Genomic DNA, 19,930 nt, shown 5'->3' with positions numbered 1-19,930 from the left:
ATCTCTTTCAGAATCTGGAATCCCTCATTGGAAGTGGAGGCCATAACACCAAAATCAGTCCATGGAGGTCTAAGAATGTCTATAAATTGAGTTCATCCAAGAATATAATCTAGATTTAGAATAATGGATGAACTGGGTGTGTTTCTAATGATTCTTTCTTAGTACTGTTTTTCTCAGCTGCAGATAGATTATACAGCAGATAATTATTTTCCCTGGGAAAAGTTTTCAACAGTGGGTATTCTATACTTGTTTGCAGGTGGATCTGTAAGATTAGAAGGATTTACTAGTAAATTAGCTGATTTTTAAAAATTGAAGACCTGTATTTTCTTTGAAAATTACTGGAAATATTTTATATATTTAAAATAATTTTGATGTGTTTGTGAAAACATAACTCCCATAAAATTATTCAAAGCTTGTCCCTTGTTAGGACTAAAAATTATTACTGATGATTAAAGGGAAATTGTCAGTGTTAAACTTAACTTTTGCTTGCAATTTTCATGATAAATTGTACTTATTGATGTCTTGCTATTTACTAGTTGATCATTCTTAATTTAACTTTGTATATTTTTTTGTTGGCTTTATGTATAATCACTCTAGATTTTAAAGATAAGTAGTTAAAGAGTGCTGAAAATCTCGCTATTATAGGAAATGTTCCATTTTGGAGTATTTTCTATTTTTTTTTTTTAAACTTTTATTGAGGTACAGTTAACACACAATAAACTGTGTATATTTAGAGTGTACAATTTGGTATTTTTTTCTTATTAGTAATGTATATATGGCAATGTCAATCTCCCAATTCATTTCCCCACAACCCTCCCCGCTTTCCCCACTTGGTGTCCATATATTTGTTCTCTACATCTGTGTCTCTATTTCTGCCTTGCAACCCAGTTGATTTGTACCATTTTTCTATATTCCACATACATGTGTTAATATACGATATTTGTTTTTCTCTTTCTGACTCACTTCACTCTGTATGACAGTCTCTAGGTCCATCCATGTCTCTACAAATGTCCCAGTTTCACTCCTTTTTACAGCTGAGTAATATTGCATTGTATATATGTACCACATCTTTTTTTATCCATTCATCTGTTGATGGACATTTAGGTTGCTTCCATGTCCTGGCTATTGTAAATAGTGCTGCAATGAACATTGGAGTACATGTGTCTTTTTTGAATTATGGTATTCTCTGGGTATATGCCCAGGAGTGGGATTGCTGGGTCATATGGTAACTCTATTTTTAGTTTTGCAAGGAACCTCCATACTGTTCTCCATAGTGGCTGTATCAATTTACATTCCCACCAACAGTGCAAGAGCATTCCCTTTTCTCCACACCCTCTCCAGCATTTACTGTTTGTAGATTTTCTGATGATGCCCATTCTCACCAGTGTGAGGTGAGATACCTCATTGTAGTTTTGATTTGTAGAGTATTTTCTAAGCAATTTTTTAAATATCTATTATAATTCAAAATTTAAAATTCTCTAAAAGATTATTCTTTGAGAGACAGTGGATTTGATTTGTTAACATTTGGCCATATAAAGTCTCATATTTTAGGTTGCTCTAATATATCATTTAAAGAAAATTACTAAAAGAAAGGAACTGACTGTATGCTAGACTTAAAATATTGTTACTGGCAAACAACCCTGCAAGGAAGGAGTGATTCTTACCTCACAGATGAGAACATTGAAACTTGGAGAGATTAAGGAATTTGATCAGAATCAGAGTGGCAGATTCAAGCTCAGAATTTTCTTTCACTATAGCTTAAATTCCATCCACGCAGTATTGCCTGTTTACTAAGCCAACAGACTTGTAGTCAGAGAGAACGTAGTTCAGATCCTCTCTATGATATTAGAGATATGACCATACGCGAAGTCAAACAGCCTCTCTGAGATAAATATCCTTATTGGTAAAATGTAGCAAGTCATAGAAATCTCATAGAATTGTTTTGAAAATTAGTGAGATAATGTTTGTGAAAATGTTTAGCACAGTGCCGGGCATGTCGCTAAACTCTATAAAAGGTAGCTATGAAGAAAGATGAAATGACCATGATGTCTCCTAAATGTGATTTTTCAGTTTATTTATATTGGAGGCTGTATTCCACTTAAACATTTTTTAATTCTTTTTCATAGTGTAATACCTGAAGATAAGAAATACCTAAAGATAAGAAATTACCAGCAGGTGGAGCTCAGTGTCAGAGAAACCAAATTTCTGAAATTGAGCTATTTTTCACCTTATATATATATTTTTTTATAAATTTATTTATTTATTTATTTATTTATTTAATTGGCTGCATTGGGTCTTCGTTGCTGCACACAGGCTTTCTCTAGTTGCTGCGAGCGGGGGCTACCCTTCATTGTGGTGCGCAGGCTCCTCATTGTAGTGGCTTCTCTTATTTTGGAGCACAGGCTCTAGGTGCATGGGCTTCAATAGTTGCGGCGCATGGGCTTCAATAGTTGCGGCACATGGGCTCAATAGTTGTGGCTCACGGGCTCTAGAGCACAGGCTCAATAGTTGTGGTGCTCAGGCTTAGCTGCTCCGTGGCATGCGGAATCTTCCCAGGGCAGGGCTCAAACCCGTGTCCCTTGCATTGGCAGGCAGATTCTTTACCACTGCACCACGTAGGATATCCTTGGGTTTTATTTAATATCACTTTCGTGACCAAGAGTCAGCTTGGAATCCAGTCAGGACGGAGCCACGTTGGCCTTAGCACAGCAGGACCCACGTCCTCCCAGCCTGCCCTGCACTCACAGGTATTAGAGCCCTTGAAAAAAGAGCTCCTATAAGCAGCTGCTTCTTGTGGAAACTCGGACGCCACTGGATAGGTCAGAGTGGGCTCCTAATTTCTGGTCTTCTTGTGTTTCAGTCTAAGCTTGTTCCAAATCCTCTCCAGGGCCACTTTTCCCATGAAGAAAGTGATGGCAAAATTACACTTGTACCAGTCCCTGTTATAATACATGTGCTTCTGAAAATTTTTACTGAAAAATTCCTTGTAAAAGTCAGCCATTTCTTCTGCATTCAATGTTGCTTTTTGACCTGATTCAGCTCTCAGTCCCAGGCCTTTGGCTTTTAGTGTTGAGTGAATGAACTCTTCTTTTTCCTAGAAGAAGACAGCTATCAGAACTCCCTTTCTTCGTCTTGCTGTGTTTCCTTCTGGAGAAGTGTGGATGTGGATTTCCTGAGAAGTAGCCCATCTCAAAGCCTTATGAAAAGTCAAATTCTGGTTTGCCCAGAACTGCTGGTTCCATTTCTGTGTTTCTTGTCTTAATTCTCTTAACTTTTGTTCCAAAGGTGATTCATTTTCAGGGATGTAAAAGTGAACAGGTCGAAGGTTTGAATATTTATCTGGGGGTTCTATCCAATCATGGCAAGATTTTCTTGGAGGGCAGAATCCTGAGACCTGGCTCGGCGCCGCTTCCCTGCGCTGGGCGCCGCGCTCGGGGACGAGCTGACGGCCGCCGCCCGAGAAGGCGCGGCAGAGAGGAGGCAGGGCCCTCCCCGCGCGTCGCTTTCACCTTATATTTTAAAAATAAAATTAAGTAAATACATACTGTTTTGAAATTTATATGTGAAGGTGTTCTATTTTTAGCATGCCTACCAGAAGTCATCACCCTGCCACATGGTAATATGTAAAAATAACGCTTTGCTTATTTGTATCATTTAAAATTTTGTTATTTCTGGTATTATATATAATGTATGACATTTATTTGCATGAAGAAGACATACTTAAAATGAACTTCATTTAAAAACATTGACTGTGAATTTGATCATTTCATTTCAGTTATTGGACTGATAATCTCAGTTTTAACTTGTCAAAACCCTCATATCTGCCACTCTCACAGTATTCTACTTCTTGGTAAATGATGTGACCTTTAATCATCTGCTAAAGCCAAAAATCGTGGGAATCACCCTTGTGTTCACTCTTTCACAAATCTCACATTCACTCTATCCACAGGTGCTTGTGGTACTATCTCCACAATATATCCCAAATCTGGCCTCTTGTTAGCATCCTCACTGTGATCATCCTAATAAAACATACCACAAGTAGCAGCCTGGACTGCTGCTGGCAGACTACCTGTCTGCTCCCTTGTCCTTCCTACATTTTATATTCTATGTAAGTAACTGAGTGATCTCAATGTGATTTTATGTATCTCCTGTGTATGACCCTCCAGTGGCATCCTTGTATAATTAGAGTAAAATTTCTTATCATAGCTGAAACTATATGATCATGTCCCTGCCTACCTCCCCCCAGCATAGCCTCCCACTCCTCCTCATCCTCCACACTCTAGCCTTTGTGTATTGCCCTTTGAGCAGGCCAAGCTGCTTCTCATCTCAGCGCCTTTCTGTTTCCTCTCTCTTTAATACTCTTTCCCCAGTTCTCCATATGCCTGACCACCTTCTTTTCATTATTCCAACTCAAATGTCATTCCTTTGAAATATCTGACTCCTCTAGCTATATGATAGGCTCTTTGATTATCCCTACCCCCTGCCAACATTATTTATCCTATTGCCCTTTTCCCGTTCTTATATAGCACTTACTTCTAGTATCTTTGCTCCTACTACTGCTATTTTGTTGGCTAACTTTTATTATGTGGTAGGTTTCTTCCTAGTGTTTCTATGCATTAAATACTTTAACATGTGTATTTATATGTTTTTAACTCCTTTAATTATGACATTTGATTATGTACATATGTATGACTTTAGTATCTGTTTTCTTCCCCTATAGCCCCTGCTAGCCCCCCAGACTAGCTCCATGAAGACTAGCACTTTCATTTTGTTTACTATGATTTCCTTGGCCTTGAGCAGTACTTGGCAAGTAGAGGAGGCTTAGTAAATATTTTTTGAATAGTGGGCAAGCTCTTAGAATTCATAATAACAAATAGAGTCATCAAATATTTAAGTAAAAAAAAAAACTTCTAGGGGAAAGGGAATATTTTCTAAGGTAGAAATCATGCCTAACTGACTATTCTTAGAGTTCTTTTATATGAAGATAATAGGGTACAGAAAAATCATCTACTTAGGTTTTAGGAAAGACTTGGCAGTGTCCTTTATGAAAGATTACTAAATATTAATTCACCATTGGGTGGGAAATATACTTTTAGCATGGCCCAAGAAAAGGTTTAAAATCAGAAATCAGAGGGTAGAAATAATTAAAATGGTCAAGGGAAAAAAGATGAAACAAAGGAAAGAATATTGAGAATCAAAATTCATTGTTTCTAGAGTGTGTCAACCTATAGCAAAAAGATCACATTAATAAATTGCTGATGCATCCTTTGAGACTCCATTTTGGCACCAGAATACTTTTGGTGAGGAGGAACAGGGATTTAGCCCAAGATGCATAGTTTAAGTTAATTGCATAGATTTTTGGAGCAAAGTTGCTTGGATTTGAATCATGGGTTAACTGCTTATTGGCTCTGTGACCTTGGGCAAGTTAGTTAACCTTTCTGTGCCTCAGTTTTCTCTTTTGTAAACTAGGGCTTGTGATAGAACCTTTCTCATAGGGTTATTGTGAAGGATTATGAAATAATCCACCTAAAATGTGTTAAACAATGCCTGGCTCATAAGAAGCTTCCCACCCCATGTTGTCTATTATTATTTATTTATTGTAACATTTTATTAAATTATTCCCAAAATATAAAATGGGGCTTTTCCCTGATGGACAGAATATAAAGATGAATGGTTGTTATGACAACAAAATAAAAATATGTATATATTTAAACCAGAGAAATAGAGGAAATTATACAAAGAGGTAAGTCTTAATTTTTTTAAGCACGTGGAATTGGAAAGTGAAGCAAAAGGCTTAAAGAAAGAGATTTTATGTCAGAATTGTGACCCTGGAAAGTTTTATTGAGTAAGACTTTTGTATAGTAGGTCTCTCCTGCTCTTTTTCTATTTTTTCTTATTTGTTTTAAAAACATTTCTTGAACTTTGGTACATTTTAAAGAATATGCTGCACAGTACCTGAATATGATATCTGGCATCTAGTATAGGTTCATAGTACCTTCTTTTCAAAAAATAAATGCATAAAACAAGGATTTATGTAGCAATGAACAAACTATTATAGAACAGATTAATAAAATAGGAGCCCAGTTTTCAAATTAACATTTATGCTTTTAAGTATCCCAAACACTCTACTGCTTCTCTAGCCTTTTCACCTCAGTGTGTGTTGTTAAGCTCAACACATTCCTGTAAGGAAATCTTTAATTTTTATTTTTATTTAGACAGTAAAGATAATTTGTGTGTAATTTAGATTCTTTCTCTTTGAATCATAAGAATTATAAAGCACTGGAGAATTGTACCTCAGTAAAATTAGTTAAAAAGCACTGGATTAAGAAAGATATTTTAGCAAAGCTTTTTGCAAGGTTTTGTTTCAAGAAGTGCTTGAAAGTTTGGTCTCTTCTCAGAGACCTCAAGATCCAAGTTGCTAAAGCAGATGACTTCTACAGGTTGTGTAGGAAGAAAACAAGTTATTTTATTTAAAAAAATCAGTTACAAAAGAGATTTATTTCTTAAATAATGGATCTTCACTTAATACATGAAGATTTCCTCTTTGTTGCTCAGTAAACCGATAACATTTGTTAGATGTGTCAATTCCTTTCATCCAGAACTGACTGGTATACTTCCATGCCAACAGGGGGAGACAGTGTCAAATAGGAGATCCAGATCTGTGCCTCTTCTATCTTGCTTTTGCCACAGACAGGAGTCTGTGGGCAAATTGGCTTCTGTGGACCCACTATCACCAGCTCTTGGCTAAGAGTTGAGATGGAGAAGAAAAATAAGTGTTTCCATTGTGAGGGTGGGCTGGATCCTAGTTCTGACTCCCAGTCCTGTAAAACCTGTACTTTAAAGTATGGCTCTGAGGCTTCCTATCCTTCCACATCAGAAGTCAAAAGAGATCAGGTAAGGGGGAAGGCTGTCTCAGGCCTACTTCAGCGAGGGCCCAGAAAGGGTCTCAGAGTCCAACAGATCATCTGTTTTATGCTGCTTCTTTATAAATGGAAAGAATGTTTTTTTTGACTTCTGAATATGACAGTAGGCAAAATTGTTTTGAAGAGATTCTATCACTCAGATGCCAGTCCAGGCCTATTAAAAAATGAAAGTGGCTTGTTTTCCGTTTTCATTTTATTTTGTTTCCTTTTTTCACCTCTCAGATTTGAGAAAAATATGTGCTTTCTACTATTCCAAAACATGGGAAGGGAAAAGAGTGAAGTTTTGTTAGATGTCTGAGGAGAATCATTGCTCAGTTTAAAATCTGTGATGGTATTAAGATTTCTTTTTTCAAGATTTCAGTTTCTTTACTGCTGGTGAGCCCAATTTTACCTTCTTATTTTCAATTTCTGTCAGCAAAGGAAAATAATATTTTTCTTGATTGGTGTTAAATAATCGGTGATAATACCTGATAAAGCTTTTCACAATGATATATAACTATTGTTCAGTACTAATTTTATAATCAATTCTTATGGTTTAATTTAGTAACCTGGAACACACTAATTTCTTAGTATTTTAGTGCATAACATATCATTTCTGTGAATAATAGGAATGGGGTCCTATCTTAAATCTGTTGTTAGTAAAGGATTATGTTTACATGTTATTTTGCAGTTTAAACTTAATTGCCTCCATCCTGCAAGTCCCTTACTTAATGACCCTATATTTTAGGCTGTCATTCTTCTAGATTCACTACATTAGGAAAAAGGAGCTCTGGTCTTCAAATGAGAATGGTAAATGCTAAAAAAGAACATTTGACGATTATGTTGCTTCATATATTTTTTCCTTTATATTTGAAGAGCATTTAATAGACATAATTCCTGTTTTAATGTTACTGAATTCAATTATTTAAGTTATGGTGTTCTAAATATTAGTGTCTTACAGTCATAGATGTAAGAATCATTCCTTACGTTTGTAAGTTTTGTGTTATCTTGATTTAAGGAGTCATAAAAATGTTACCAGATGTAGAATCCATTGGTGTCATCTTGTCTAATCTATCGTTTTATATATAACAATGTCTCTGAAGCCTGGGGTAATTAGTGGCTCTTATAGCTAGCTAGTGACTTGTACGACTCTAATTTTCTGTAGCTTTCAGATAACGTCCTGCTTCCTTTTCACCTGATACATTTTATGATCTTTATTTGATATTTTTCTATACTTGTATTTTTTTGTATATCTCATTATTGTTTTTGCAAAACAACCGTATAATACTCTTTATTTCTTGTTCTTGAAATTGTTTTTAATCCTCCTAATTTTTATTTTTTTCTTTTGTGTCAGCTCTGCTGCATGTTTTCAAAATAAAGTGTAAAATGTTAAAATTTTATTAACTGTTATGTAAATTTTAAATCATCATGCATTATCCCTACACTATTCTAAAGTAAATAGGAGTTTTTGTGTTGATGGCTATCAGGCACCATCCTCAAGTAGGCATTAAGTGTGGGTTTGCACACTATCTTCAAGTAAATATTTATTGAGCTCTCATACCTGTGAACTTCTACCCATAACTATGATAATTTATCTTTGGTTATTAGCTAATGGCCTAAATACAATGAGATTTTTTAGACCTATGATAAATCTATAAATATACTTTTAAGCATTTAAATGTTTATCATCAGCCTGCTTAGTCAGATGTTACTATACCCACTCAGACACACACATATTCAGATCTACCTATATTAGCTTATGTGATGATTCCATACCTGAATTGATCAAAAAAGGGCTCTATATTCTTATTGGAGTCACTATTTATCCTGCTTTCATAGGGTGTTCTGACGTCTTTGGTTCTTACTCTCTGATATTATTTTTGATTCCAGTAAATCCTTATCACCGTAAGATACATACTGACTCACGAGGGTCAATTTTAGGCAGGAGCCATTCCCTTTCACCAGAAACTCAGATTCTGGTAAAAGGTCCAGGCCTAGATTGTCTTCTTCTGCTAAGCTTTTGCCCCTCCTCCTCCTACGTTTCTGTCGCTAGCCATCTGCTCCCTCTGTCAATTAGTATGTCCTATTAATTCTGTGTTGTATATGGCAGATTCATTCTTTACTGTATTTTCGCTTCCCTAAAGCATCCTCATACAGCTCTCAATCGTTTCCAATTTTTTTACTGTGCCCTCTGGCATCTTATTCTGGTAAGCAAACTTCAAGAGAATATTCATCCTCTCATATCCAATATAACTCAGTGTTGAGAAGTGTTCCTTAATACTGCCTTTTTTATTCCTTCACTTTATGTGAAAGCCTCTGTGTTTTCAAGGCTTGTGGGGTTTGGTTGTACTGGATTTACTCCTTCTCATTGCTGAATTCTTTCATATTTTTGGTCATTCCTCTTCATTTATCAAAGAATGTGTTCTCTGGTTCATTGTCTGTTTTTCTACCCATAGCCATTTGGGATGACTTTAGCATTCATGTGGAAGACCCATCCAAACCTTAGTTTCTATGTTCATCAATCTGAAAATAGTATTGACTGAGGGGTGGTAGCTAGTAAGCAAGTTTAGATCAAGAAAACTTTTCTTAAAGATGGAAGAGAACTCCTTGGCCCTTGTACCTCTTAAGTTTCTGGCATCAGCTCTGGAACTGCTTGCTTTCTTATTTTATAAGAAGCACAAAACCTTATTTGGTTATGTTAGTTTTAGACACATTTTTGCCACATATAGCTGAATGCAGTTCTTTTTTTAAAATTTATTAAAAAAATTTTAATATATTTTTTATTGGAGTATAATTGCTTTACAATGTGTTAATTTTTGTTGTACAAGGAAGTGAATCAGCTATATGTATACATATATTCCCTCCCTCTTGGATCTCCCTCCCACCCCATCTCCCCATCCTGCCCATCTAGGTCATAACAGAGCACCAAGCTGAGCTCCCTGTACCATATAGCAGGTTCCCATTAGCTTCTGTTTTACATATGGTAGTGTATTTATGTCAAACTTAACCTCCCAATTCAGCCTTTCCCCCACTGTGTCCGCATGTCTATTCTCTACATCTGTGTCTCTATTCTTGCTATGGAAATAGGTTCATCTGTACTATTTTTCTAGATTCCACATATATGTGTTAGTATACGATATTTGTTTTTCTCTTTCTGGCTTCACGCTGTATGATGGACTCTAGGTCCATCCACATCTCTACAAATGACCCAATTTCATTCCTTTTTATGGCTGAGTGATATTCCATTGTATATATGTACCACATCTTCTTTATCCATTCATCTGTTGATGGACATTCAGGTTGTTTCCATGACCTGGCTATTGTAAATAGTGCTGCAGTGAACACTGAGGTACATGTGTCTTTTCGAATTATGGTTTTCTCAGGGTATATGCCCATTAGTGGGATTGCTGGGTCATATGGTAGGTCTATTTTTAGTTTTTTAGGAACCATCCATAGTGTTCTCCTCGGTGGCTGTATCAATTTACATTCTCACTAACAATGTAAGAGGGTTCCCTTTTCTCCACACCCTCTCCAGCATTTATTGTTTGTAGATTTTTTAAATGAAGGCCATTCTGACTGGTGTGAGGTGATACCTCATTGTAGTTTTGGTTTGCGCTTCTCTAATAATTAGCGACATTGAGCATCTTTTCATGCGCCCCTTGGCCATCTGTATGTCTTCTTTGGAGAAATGTCTATTTAGGTTTTCTGCCCATTTTTTGATTGGGTTGTTTATTTTTCTGATGTTGAGCTACATGAGCTGTTTGTATATTTTGTAGATTAATCCTTTGATCATTGCTTCATTTGCAAATATTTTCTCCCATTTTGAGGGTTGCCTTTTCTTGTTATGGTTTCCTTTGCTGCAGGAAAGCTTTTAAGTTTATTAGGTCCCACTTGTTTATTTTTGTTTTTATTTTTATTACTCTAGAAGGTGGGTCAAGAAAAGACTGAAAGAGTAAGTAAAATTTTAGTGAAAATAAAAAATGTGACTTGGCATAGTACTGCTGTTTTCATTGTGATTATTATTTGTATGTTTTAGAAGGTGCTTGCTTCCACGGGAGCTTGTGTGGCACTAAGATTATTAAGGTAGAAGAATTTTAATGCATCAATAGATGTTGTTAATTCTAACATTAAAAAATCTGGCTATCACATTTTCTTTTATAAATAAATATATTTTGAAGGAATATTATAAATATCTATATTTTGAAGGTATTCTCCCTTCCCCCAGCTCCCTAGTTTCTGGTTGAATTATTAAGAAGACTTAATTGCCTCTGCAGATTGACAGAGTGTCACAAGATGTTTTAAAGTTACATACGTATTTCAGTGCTTGGTGATATGGTAACAGTATTCATGAAAGTAGTTAATTTGGTGAGTTCTTGAGATTTATTGTAGGACAGTATTTTTCATAAGTGCAAAAGAAAGATTTAAGGATTTTAAGGGCAAATTTTACATACGTTAAGAGAAAAGGTAATTGTACATACTTCAGATTGTCCTTACTAATTTTATAATTTTAGGTTATTGCTTTATATGCTCACTTTCTAATTAATTTCTGAAAAAAAGATTTATTCTAGCTATGAATGGTGTAATTTTTGTATGGCATCTGCCTTGAAAGTATATGTTTATTAAAACTGTTTTTGCTTGTTTCTTAAGAGGATGAGAGAGAATGGAAGTGGTAGAAAGTATGGTCAAAATTATAAAATAAACCAAAAGGATGAATGATAGGTGAATACCTTAGATTCTATATCTAGTTATTTAGCCAAATAATCCCTGGAGTCTGTATAGTTTCCTTTTGTTATGCTTTCCTATGTATTTAAAAAGTATTATTTATATAAAGGTCATTCTAATTAAGAAACATATCTATAGAAATCTGAGAACATTGGATATATGTTGAAAATTGATCCCAAAATATACACTCTAGTAGCCCTGAGGGAACTGGTAAAAGAGGAATGGCATGAAATATTTTTTAGCTTTTTTACTCAATCATAGCAGGTAAAGTATTTCTACATTTCTAATGTTATAAAGCTGTATATCCTATAGTAATTAGTAAAAATCACTATCTGTTGTTTCAATTGTGGTAGCAAGAAAGCATTGGCTACCTTAAAGCTTCTCTTTGCCCTAAATCAATCAATCAATCAATCAATCAATCTTGAATTAATGGAGCACACAAAAGTAGACTGCCCTATTCCAGAATGTATTATGGCTAATTCACTCTAAGTGGTGATGGAACCAAGGGCAAATACTTCATTAGATAAAGCTAAATCCTGTAAATCAGTTCCTATCATAAGCATATGTTTCCAGGTAGAGTCAAACTACTATTTACTAGAATTCCAGAAATTCTCAGATACATGGTTTATCTTTTGCATTATTTCACCCAATGAAAGGTTAGCTTTTCCTTTGTATTTAAGTTAACAGAAATAAGATAAATGAGCATATTATGGAATTGTGCTTGAGAAATGAAGTCTTTTATGACTTGCTCATGATGGGCTCTCTATGAATGAGAGGAATAGCTATAGAGTAAGAAGACCTGTTGATGAAAAAAATTACTCCAGAATAGCCTTGTTTCAAGGTTAAGAATACTTTAAGCCCGGTAGTAAACCATGTGTTGGTTTTTTTGTTTGTTTGCTTTTTTAGAATGGTTATAAAAAGTCGCAGGCAAACTACTACTTATTTTAGAATTATAGTTCTCTTCTTAATCACAAATCTATGCTATTATTCATCTTTGAAATGAGCACAGAATACTTATTGCAAATATAAAATTTTTGAACTCCACAGTTAGTTGATGTCATGTAAACATTAACATCTAACCTAGGTTTTGGTTAAATGTTAATATTTATATTTTATAAATTATTATAGATTTTTCTATCTAAGGCAAAAAAAAGCAGGTATAATTTTTTAGGGCTGGGGATTAAGGGAGCAGGGAAGAGTGACTAACTGGCTCAATGAGTGAGGGAGGGAGAGACACAGGTGGAGTGGAGGTGGCTACCACAGGTGACTGAGGTCATACTGGCTTCACTCACTAAGTGCCCAGAGCAGGGGAGCAAGCAGCTGGGCGCGAGTGATTTCAGTTTGGGATGTTTAAAATCTGAGGTGTCCTGAACTTTCTTGTAGAGATGATTAGCAGGCAGTTTGGAATATCCTTCTGAAACTGGAGATTAAGTCTTGGGAGTGACCAGTGTAATTAAACAGGGAGTGAGCAAAAAAGAAGAAAATAGGGTAATTTGAAAGATACAAGAACAAAGGAGTAAACGTTGCATTGGAGAGATAAGGCTGAAAAGCTTCCTGTGATTTTTGGCAACTTAAGAGGTCCTTAGTGAGCTCAGTGGGAATAGTTTCTATGGAGTGGGAAGGAGGTCAGGTTGCAAGAGACCTAGCAGTGAATGGGGTGAAGAAGTGAGGTTTCAGTTGAGGAAACAGTTTCAGAATATTTAAGAATAAGGTGTTAAAAAAGAAAAGAAAAAGGTGTATTTGAGATTAAGTCCAGAATGAGGGACATTAGACATGTTACTTCATCTCCCTGAGTCTGAGTTTCCTAAAAAACAGCTGGCGATTTGAGTCTGAAACACAGGAGACAAATATGTCTTGGTTATCATAGAATCAGTGACACTCCACAGGAGCAGGAGTTTTTTTGTTTGTTTTTTCACAGAGAGCTCCCTAGAGCCTGCATTACCATCTGGAACGTTGTAGTTGTTCAACAAACCTTTGTTAAAAAATGAGAGTGATCACGCAGGAAGATGGTACACTATGAGGAATTGGCTAAGGCCGGAAGCTTGGGGAACACTGGGTGGGTAGAGCAAGTAAGGCTCACAGTGCAGACAAAGGAGTGACAAGAGAGGGGAAAGAGGAGAGTCACGCAGAGAATTTCAGGAAAGGAGCCTTCGGTAAGATGCAAATGCTGAGAGAGCTTGGATTAGTTTCCTATGCTGTGTTCCCAGTCACCACAAATGTAATGGCTCCAAGCAGGACCTGTTTGTTAGTTCACAGTTCTGTGGGTCAGAAGTCCCCGACTGGCCCAACTCTTTGCTCAGGGCCTCATGAGGTTAAAGTCAGGGTGTTGGCTGGGTGCATTCTCATCTGAGGCTTGGGTGTTCTCTTCAAGCTCTTGACTGTGGCAAAATTCAGTTCCTTGCATTTGAGGATTGAGGTCCTCATTTGCTTGCTGGGTGACAACTGGGGGCTACTTTTAGGTTTCAGAGGCCACCAGAATACCTTGCTATGCAGTCCCCTCTGGCAATGGAGACTCTTCCTCACACTGAATCTCTCTTATGCTTTAAATCTCTGCCTTCAGGAAGAGGCCAGTCTCTTTTAAGGGCTCACCTGATTGGGTCACGCATACTTAGAATATTCTCCCCTTCTTAGAGTCAGCTGAGCCGCGTAGCATAACCTAATCATGGGAATAAAGTCCACCATATCACTGTCCTAGTGATCATGCAGATGTGCATACGAAGGGATGGGGATTTTCGAGACCATCAAAAATCTGCCTTCCACAGGGCTCAAGTAAAATGAAAAGGGAACAGAGATCAGGAGATTTGGCAACACCTTTTTCCAGGTTGGTAGTTTTTACAACCTGGAAATACTACCCAAATTTAAGGCATGCAAGTATAGTTTTATACTTAGAAACAAGTAGAAAAACACCCAATATCTCCATAGGTCATTCTCTCTGTGGCATCTACTCTGAAACTAGAAATAGGAGAAAAAATAATCTATTTGGATTTCACAGATGAATGTAACTAAGTTCACATAATGAAGATCATATGCTTTACTCAGAAAGAATCTCAGAACTTTCTACTCTTATTTAGAAGCAGTTGGAATGAACTTATTTTCATGATTTTTCAGAGTACTGTGAATTAGAAAGAGCAAATGGTAAATAGCGAGTGCAGGCATGGGGTGGCGGAGGAGGGGGGAGGAGTGGTGTCAGGCATTGTCAGTAGTAAGAAGTGATAACGGGTATTTTAACACCAAGGGAGGAATCTGGAAAAAAAAAAAAAAGGGCACAAAATACAGATAGAAGAAATTCCAAAACAGAGTCTTGTAGTTTTGCCTCAGCAAGATAAGGCCAGATTATGTTCATTTTGAACTATGTAAGAAGTGAGAAATACAAATTTGTTCTGTGAGGATAATCTTTTTTAAAGATATGGTCAAATGAGGCATCTCATTAGTGCCATTTAGTTCTAAAGTAAGTTATTCTTTTAAAAAGTCTTAATTTCTACTCAAGTTTAAAGATATCGTAATTAGCGATTTGATTTTATTTTGTACCTTTGAAGCCTTAAGACAATTTGTTGGTAATTTTTTGAATCTGTATATAATTCTTAGGGCACTGAAGTGGATTTAAAAAAATTCTAGATATTAATCCTCTGGTTATATATATTATCCTGTTGCTACACAGTCATTGTAGGGAAGGGGACAAATGATGTGATTTAGATTACATTACAGGTTTGGATGTAAACATTGGTATTCTGAGTAAGAACTTATTATGGTCCTTGCAAAAGTTATTTACCCACTGCAAACTTTGGCTTTCTAATGTATGACGTGAGGCTAACAGGACCCGCTATTTGGCGTTATAGGTGATTAAATGCACAGAAGACTACATGCACAGGGCACACGGTGCTTGGCACACAGTCAGTGCTCAATAAATGTTAGTTACCTTCGGTGCTGGAGCCGTTCTCTAAGCACGTCAGTATTTTTTCCACAGAGACTTCAAGCGGTGTATGATGACTGTCCTCTTTGACATAGCCCCTGAAACGGTATCAATAGTGATGTTACTGTCGGCTTTACTCATGTATTTAACAATACTTACAATCATTTGGCTTTTCCCTAAACTACTTTGAGATTTAATGAATTTATAGGCACTGAATGAAGCATTGCTGATGTGTGGATCCAAACTTTCCTGTATCTGTATTTAAAGGCCTCTCGCCTATCTTAATGTTTCATCTTTAGTGGAAAAAAAAAGATAATTTTATCTGTCTCATGTTTTGTGATGTTCGGTTGTGTCTAACATTTCGCCGTGTCAGGTCCCAAATGGGGGTGTGTGTGTGTGTGTGTGTGTGTGTGTGTGAGAGAGAGTGTGAGTGACTCTTCATATGAGCAGCATTCCTCAGTCCTCTAATTATTTTAAATTAAGTTTTACTGGTCTTTTTCTGTTTTTATTATATTCTTGAGATATGGTATTCAAAATAGTGCATCTTTTTTAGTGTGTAAATAAATAACAGCTGTATAGTAAATGCTATAAATCTGAATGTAATAATTGTTTCAGTGTAACATTTATACTGTAACATTGTTAGAGCCTTTCCTCCCCACTCCACCCTAAGTTTCTGAATGAGTGACCAATGCCCAGCATTTGGTTGGCGGTGTGGGTGTAATCTAGGCCAGGTGTCATAGTGGAAAAGGGACTTAGCTTTGTCATCATATGTGTGTCATGAGTCGAGTCATCTCACCTACTCTTATCTCCATTTTCTCAACTATTGTGAAGTGAAAAGGTTGAAGTAGAAAAAATCTCTAGCTTGGAAGATTCCTTCTAACACTGATTCTATATAAACCATTAAAAAATGTGATAGAATAAAGTCTATGGCCCAGTAATTTTTATACTTATTTTCAATGTTAATCTTTTTACTATATGCCCTATCTGCATAAACTTATACTGATCAACTTACATTTTTCCTTAGTAGTTGGTTGCCTTTGAAATTCCTTCTTTCTTTCCTGGTGCCTTATTATCGGAAACAATATTGGACCCCAAAATGTGAAAACCACATGTGCTAATTAGCGTGAAAATAGATGCTAGCAAAGCAAATAAAAAAGTTAGCCACTGTTCCAGCTACTGCACTGTAAATGAATGAAAAGCCAGAGGGAGACAGTCCTGTGCCCTTGCTACTGCTGAGCTGTGCATATTGCTGTGTAGTTTCTGGGGTTATCAGGGTTCCTATCGAGAAAAACTGTCTTTGGGACTGCAGCTATGCTTCTGATAGTGGATTCAGGGGCAAGGTGTTGTTCTGGTCAGAGATGAGTTTCTAAAACCTAGAGTGGGAAATGAACAATAAAAAAATGCATATATGCACATTTTAATCTCACTGTATAGAATTTATAAGAATAATGCAATTTTTGACCAGTTTTTCTGATTAGTAGAATTCATGTAAGGGTGATTTTTGTTTTTCTTCTTTTGATGTTTAGGGTAGCTGATGATTTCAGTGATTCTTTGTCAGCTGTGTATTAGTTTCCTAGGACTGCTATCACAAATTACCACAAACTTGGTGGCTTAAAAACAACATAGATTTATTCTCTCACAATTGTAGAGGCCAAGAGTTAAATATCAAGGTGTCTGCGAGTTGGTTCCTTCTGGAGACTCTGAGTGAGATTGTTCTATGCCTCCCTCCTAGCTTCTGGTGGCTGGCTACTGGCAAACCCTGGCGTTTGTCAACCTGTAGACACATCAACCAATCTCTGTCTCCCTTTTTCACACTGCCTTCTCTTCTGTGTTTAAGTCTTCTTATAAGGAAGCTTGTCTTTGGATTTAGGACCCACCTGGACAAACCAGGATGATCTCATTTGGAGATCCTTAATTTAGTTATATCTGCAGAAACTGCTTTTCTAAAAAAGGTTACATTTACAGGTTCTGGGTGGACATATCTTTTTTTTGGGGGGGGTATCACATCCCACCCATTACAGCTGTGTATGTATTCTATTTAATTATCAAGAAAGTTTTCAAAAGTTAAAGCTTTGGTTATGGATGAGACCATTAACTTTGAGAGAAGCTAGTTCTTTTGGCTTTTCATTCAGATATTTTTTGAGTACCTATTTTATTGCATAAATTAGCCCAAGGTCATGTGGTCAAGCAGCTGAAATTTAAATCCAGCTTTGATACCAAATTTTTGCTCTTAATTACTGTGTTATTTTGCCAGCCTGACGTAGTTTTTGCCAGCCCCTGACCTCATACTTCCCAAATACTCTTTTCCAAAACCCTCAAAAAGGAATGTTGTTTAAATTTTTGTCCATAAATGTCTACTAACTTGCTATGAAGATACAATAAACACAGAATTTTCTGGTCTCCTAATACAGATGGAGACACTTGATTCTAGACCTGGTTTTGACTTTAACTCAGACTTGACCCAGAAACATCTTTGAACTTCTGGTGAAACGAGACGATTTTTATAGTATCTCCCAGTTCTGAAATGTTATGACTGTTTGTTAAAAGATTTTTCTCTAATTTTTCCTGTAGACATTTGGAAGTAGAATGCCTTTGCATATTATAATGTGTACTTTTATGAGATAGAACTTTTCCTGTGTTTTGATTACGGCAGCAACAGCATATTTAGAGAGGGTTAACTACTTACTGGGTGCGAGGAGCTTTGCTAAGTCCTTTCCATGCCACATTTAATCCTTGCAGCATCCCTATTAGGCAGAACTGTTATTATTCCTAATAGGCAGTACTATTATTATTCTCAATGTATAGAGAAGGAAATTGATGTACAGAGAGTTAGGCAACGTGTCCAAAGTCTTACAGATTGGAAGTAGGAGAGCTAGGATTCCAACCCCCTCAAGTCTGACTGTAGGATCTGTTCCCTTAAGAAAACTGCTTATATAGCCTCTGTTGTATAGATTCTGTAATTTGTGACATAATAGGGGTTGGAAAATTATGGCCCATGGGACAAATCTGGCCTGCTGTCTATATTTGGGTGGCTTATGAGCTAAGAATTGGTTTTACGTTTTTAAATGATTGAAAAAAATCAAGAGAAGGATTGCTTTGTGATATATGAAATTTATATGAAATTCAGATTTCAATGTCCATAAATAAAGTTTTATTGGAACACAGGCTTGCTCATTCGTTGATATATTGTCTGTAGCTCTTTTCATGATACAACACTACACACATCAGCCTAATTGGGTAGTGGTGACTGACACCATGTGGCCCAGAAGCCTAAAATATTTCTTGTCTAGCCCTTTACCAAAAAAAAAATGTGCCAGCCAATATAATATTGCAGGTAATTTGTTATTTCTATCTTTTCATGGCTTTTCTGACAAAAACATTAAGAACTTCTTAGGTAATATAGTTTCTTTTTCAAAAAGGCAGGTTTTAAATAAAGTTTTAGTTTTTTATAATTTATTTTATTTTTTAAAAATTATTTATTTTATTTTTGGCTGCGTTGGGTCTTTGTTGTTGCACTCGGGCTTTCTCTAGTTGTGGCGAGCGGGGGCTACTCTTCGTTGGGGTGCTCGGGCTTCTCATTGTGGTGACTTCTCTTGTTGTGGAGCATGGGCTCTAGGTGCCCAGGCTTCAGTAGTTGCGGCACATGGGCTCAGTAGTTGTGGCTTGCAGGCACTAGAGCAGAAGTCAGAGTAGTTGTGGCACACGGGCTTAGTTACTCCTCGGCATGAGGGATCCTCCTGGACCCGTGTCTCCTGCATTGGCAGGCGGATTCTTAACCACCGTGCCATCAGGGAAGTCCCTATAATTTATTTTTAATATTACATGCCAAAGTAAACATTTGTCAGTAGTCAAGGAATGGTACTGAGTATTTAGGAAATGTATAATTGAGAATTGTATATGAAAATACATTTGTAGATATATTAGTAATAGTTTGTAAATTTTCATAGACTATTATATCAACTTCATAATGCAATGTCCAAAGGTATAGTAAATATTTTCTTTATGTTTGAGGTAATTCTGTGTAGTACAATATCCCTTGTTTATTTTGATGACTTGTGTTTAATTATATTTGAGAAGATTCACATTCTTCATTGGTATACTTAGTTTACCCTTAGTATGAAGAAAGTGAAAATATTGTTTGTCTCAAGTGAAAATTTATTATTAATTATTTGGTAAATGTAATAACTATACTTGAATAGTCCAGTTAGCTAATCACGAATAGCCATCCCACACAGATTTCTCATTTAAATCTGCACCAAATGTCTTATTTAAAAGAACTACATGTTGCATTTCTGGTGAAATTACATTCTTGGATTAATCTGTCAGATGATTTTTAATGAACTGGTACATGCCTGTTGAAGGCAGAAGTGTGAAATTGGATCAATAATAGTTCTCA

General features: G+C 36.3%; 2 protein-coding genes across 11 annotated transcripts in view; one reads left to right on the top strand and one right to left on the bottom strand.

Annotated features, from left to right (window-relative positions):
• The window catches only part of FER (FER tyrosine kinase), a 460,601-nt gene that overhangs the window by 165,645 nt on the left and 275,026 nt on the right, over positions 1-19,930 (top strand). The window contains exon 1 of one of the 10 annotated variants that reach the window (XM_057737803.1): positions 6,671-6,894. The exons of the other annotated variants lie outside the window; for them this stretch is intronic. Coding sequence (XP_057593786.1) covers positions 6,757-6,894 — 138 coding nt within the window. The 5' untranslated portion in view covers positions 6,671-6,756. Of the gene's footprint in view, positions 1-6,670; positions 6,895-19,930 lie in introns of those variants that run through there. 10 annotated transcript variants of the gene reach the window in all.
• LOC130858974 (cytochrome c oxidase assembly factor 8-like) lies at positions 2,834-6,620 on the bottom strand. The gene is made up of 3 exons (XM_057746164.1): positions 6,615-6,620; positions 3,197-3,502; positions 2,834-3,094 (listed from the first exon to the last, which is right to left on the bottom strand). Exons 1-3 carry the CDS (start codon positions 6,618-6,620, stop codon positions 2,834-2,836), a joined length of 573 nt encoding a protein of 190 aa, XP_057602147.1.

Source organism: Hippopotamus amphibius, chromosome 1, assembly GCF_030028045.1.
Source record: "Hippopotamus amphibius kiboko isolate mHipAmp2 chromosome 1, mHipAmp2.hap2, whole genome shotgun sequence".
In the NCBI taxonomy this organism is placed as follows: Eukaryota; Metazoa; Chordata; class Mammalia; order Artiodactyla; family Hippopotamidae; genus Hippopotamus; species Hippopotamus amphibius.
This window is presented reverse-complemented; position numbering and strand designations above follow the sequence as displayed.

Coding starts and splice junctions, on each gene's coding strand:
- LOC130858974 (XM_057746164.1), bottom strand. Junction 3,095..3,196: donor AGAATTTGACTTTTCATAAG/GCTTTGAGATGG, acceptor GTCTTCTTCTAG/GAAAAAGAAGAGTTCATTCA.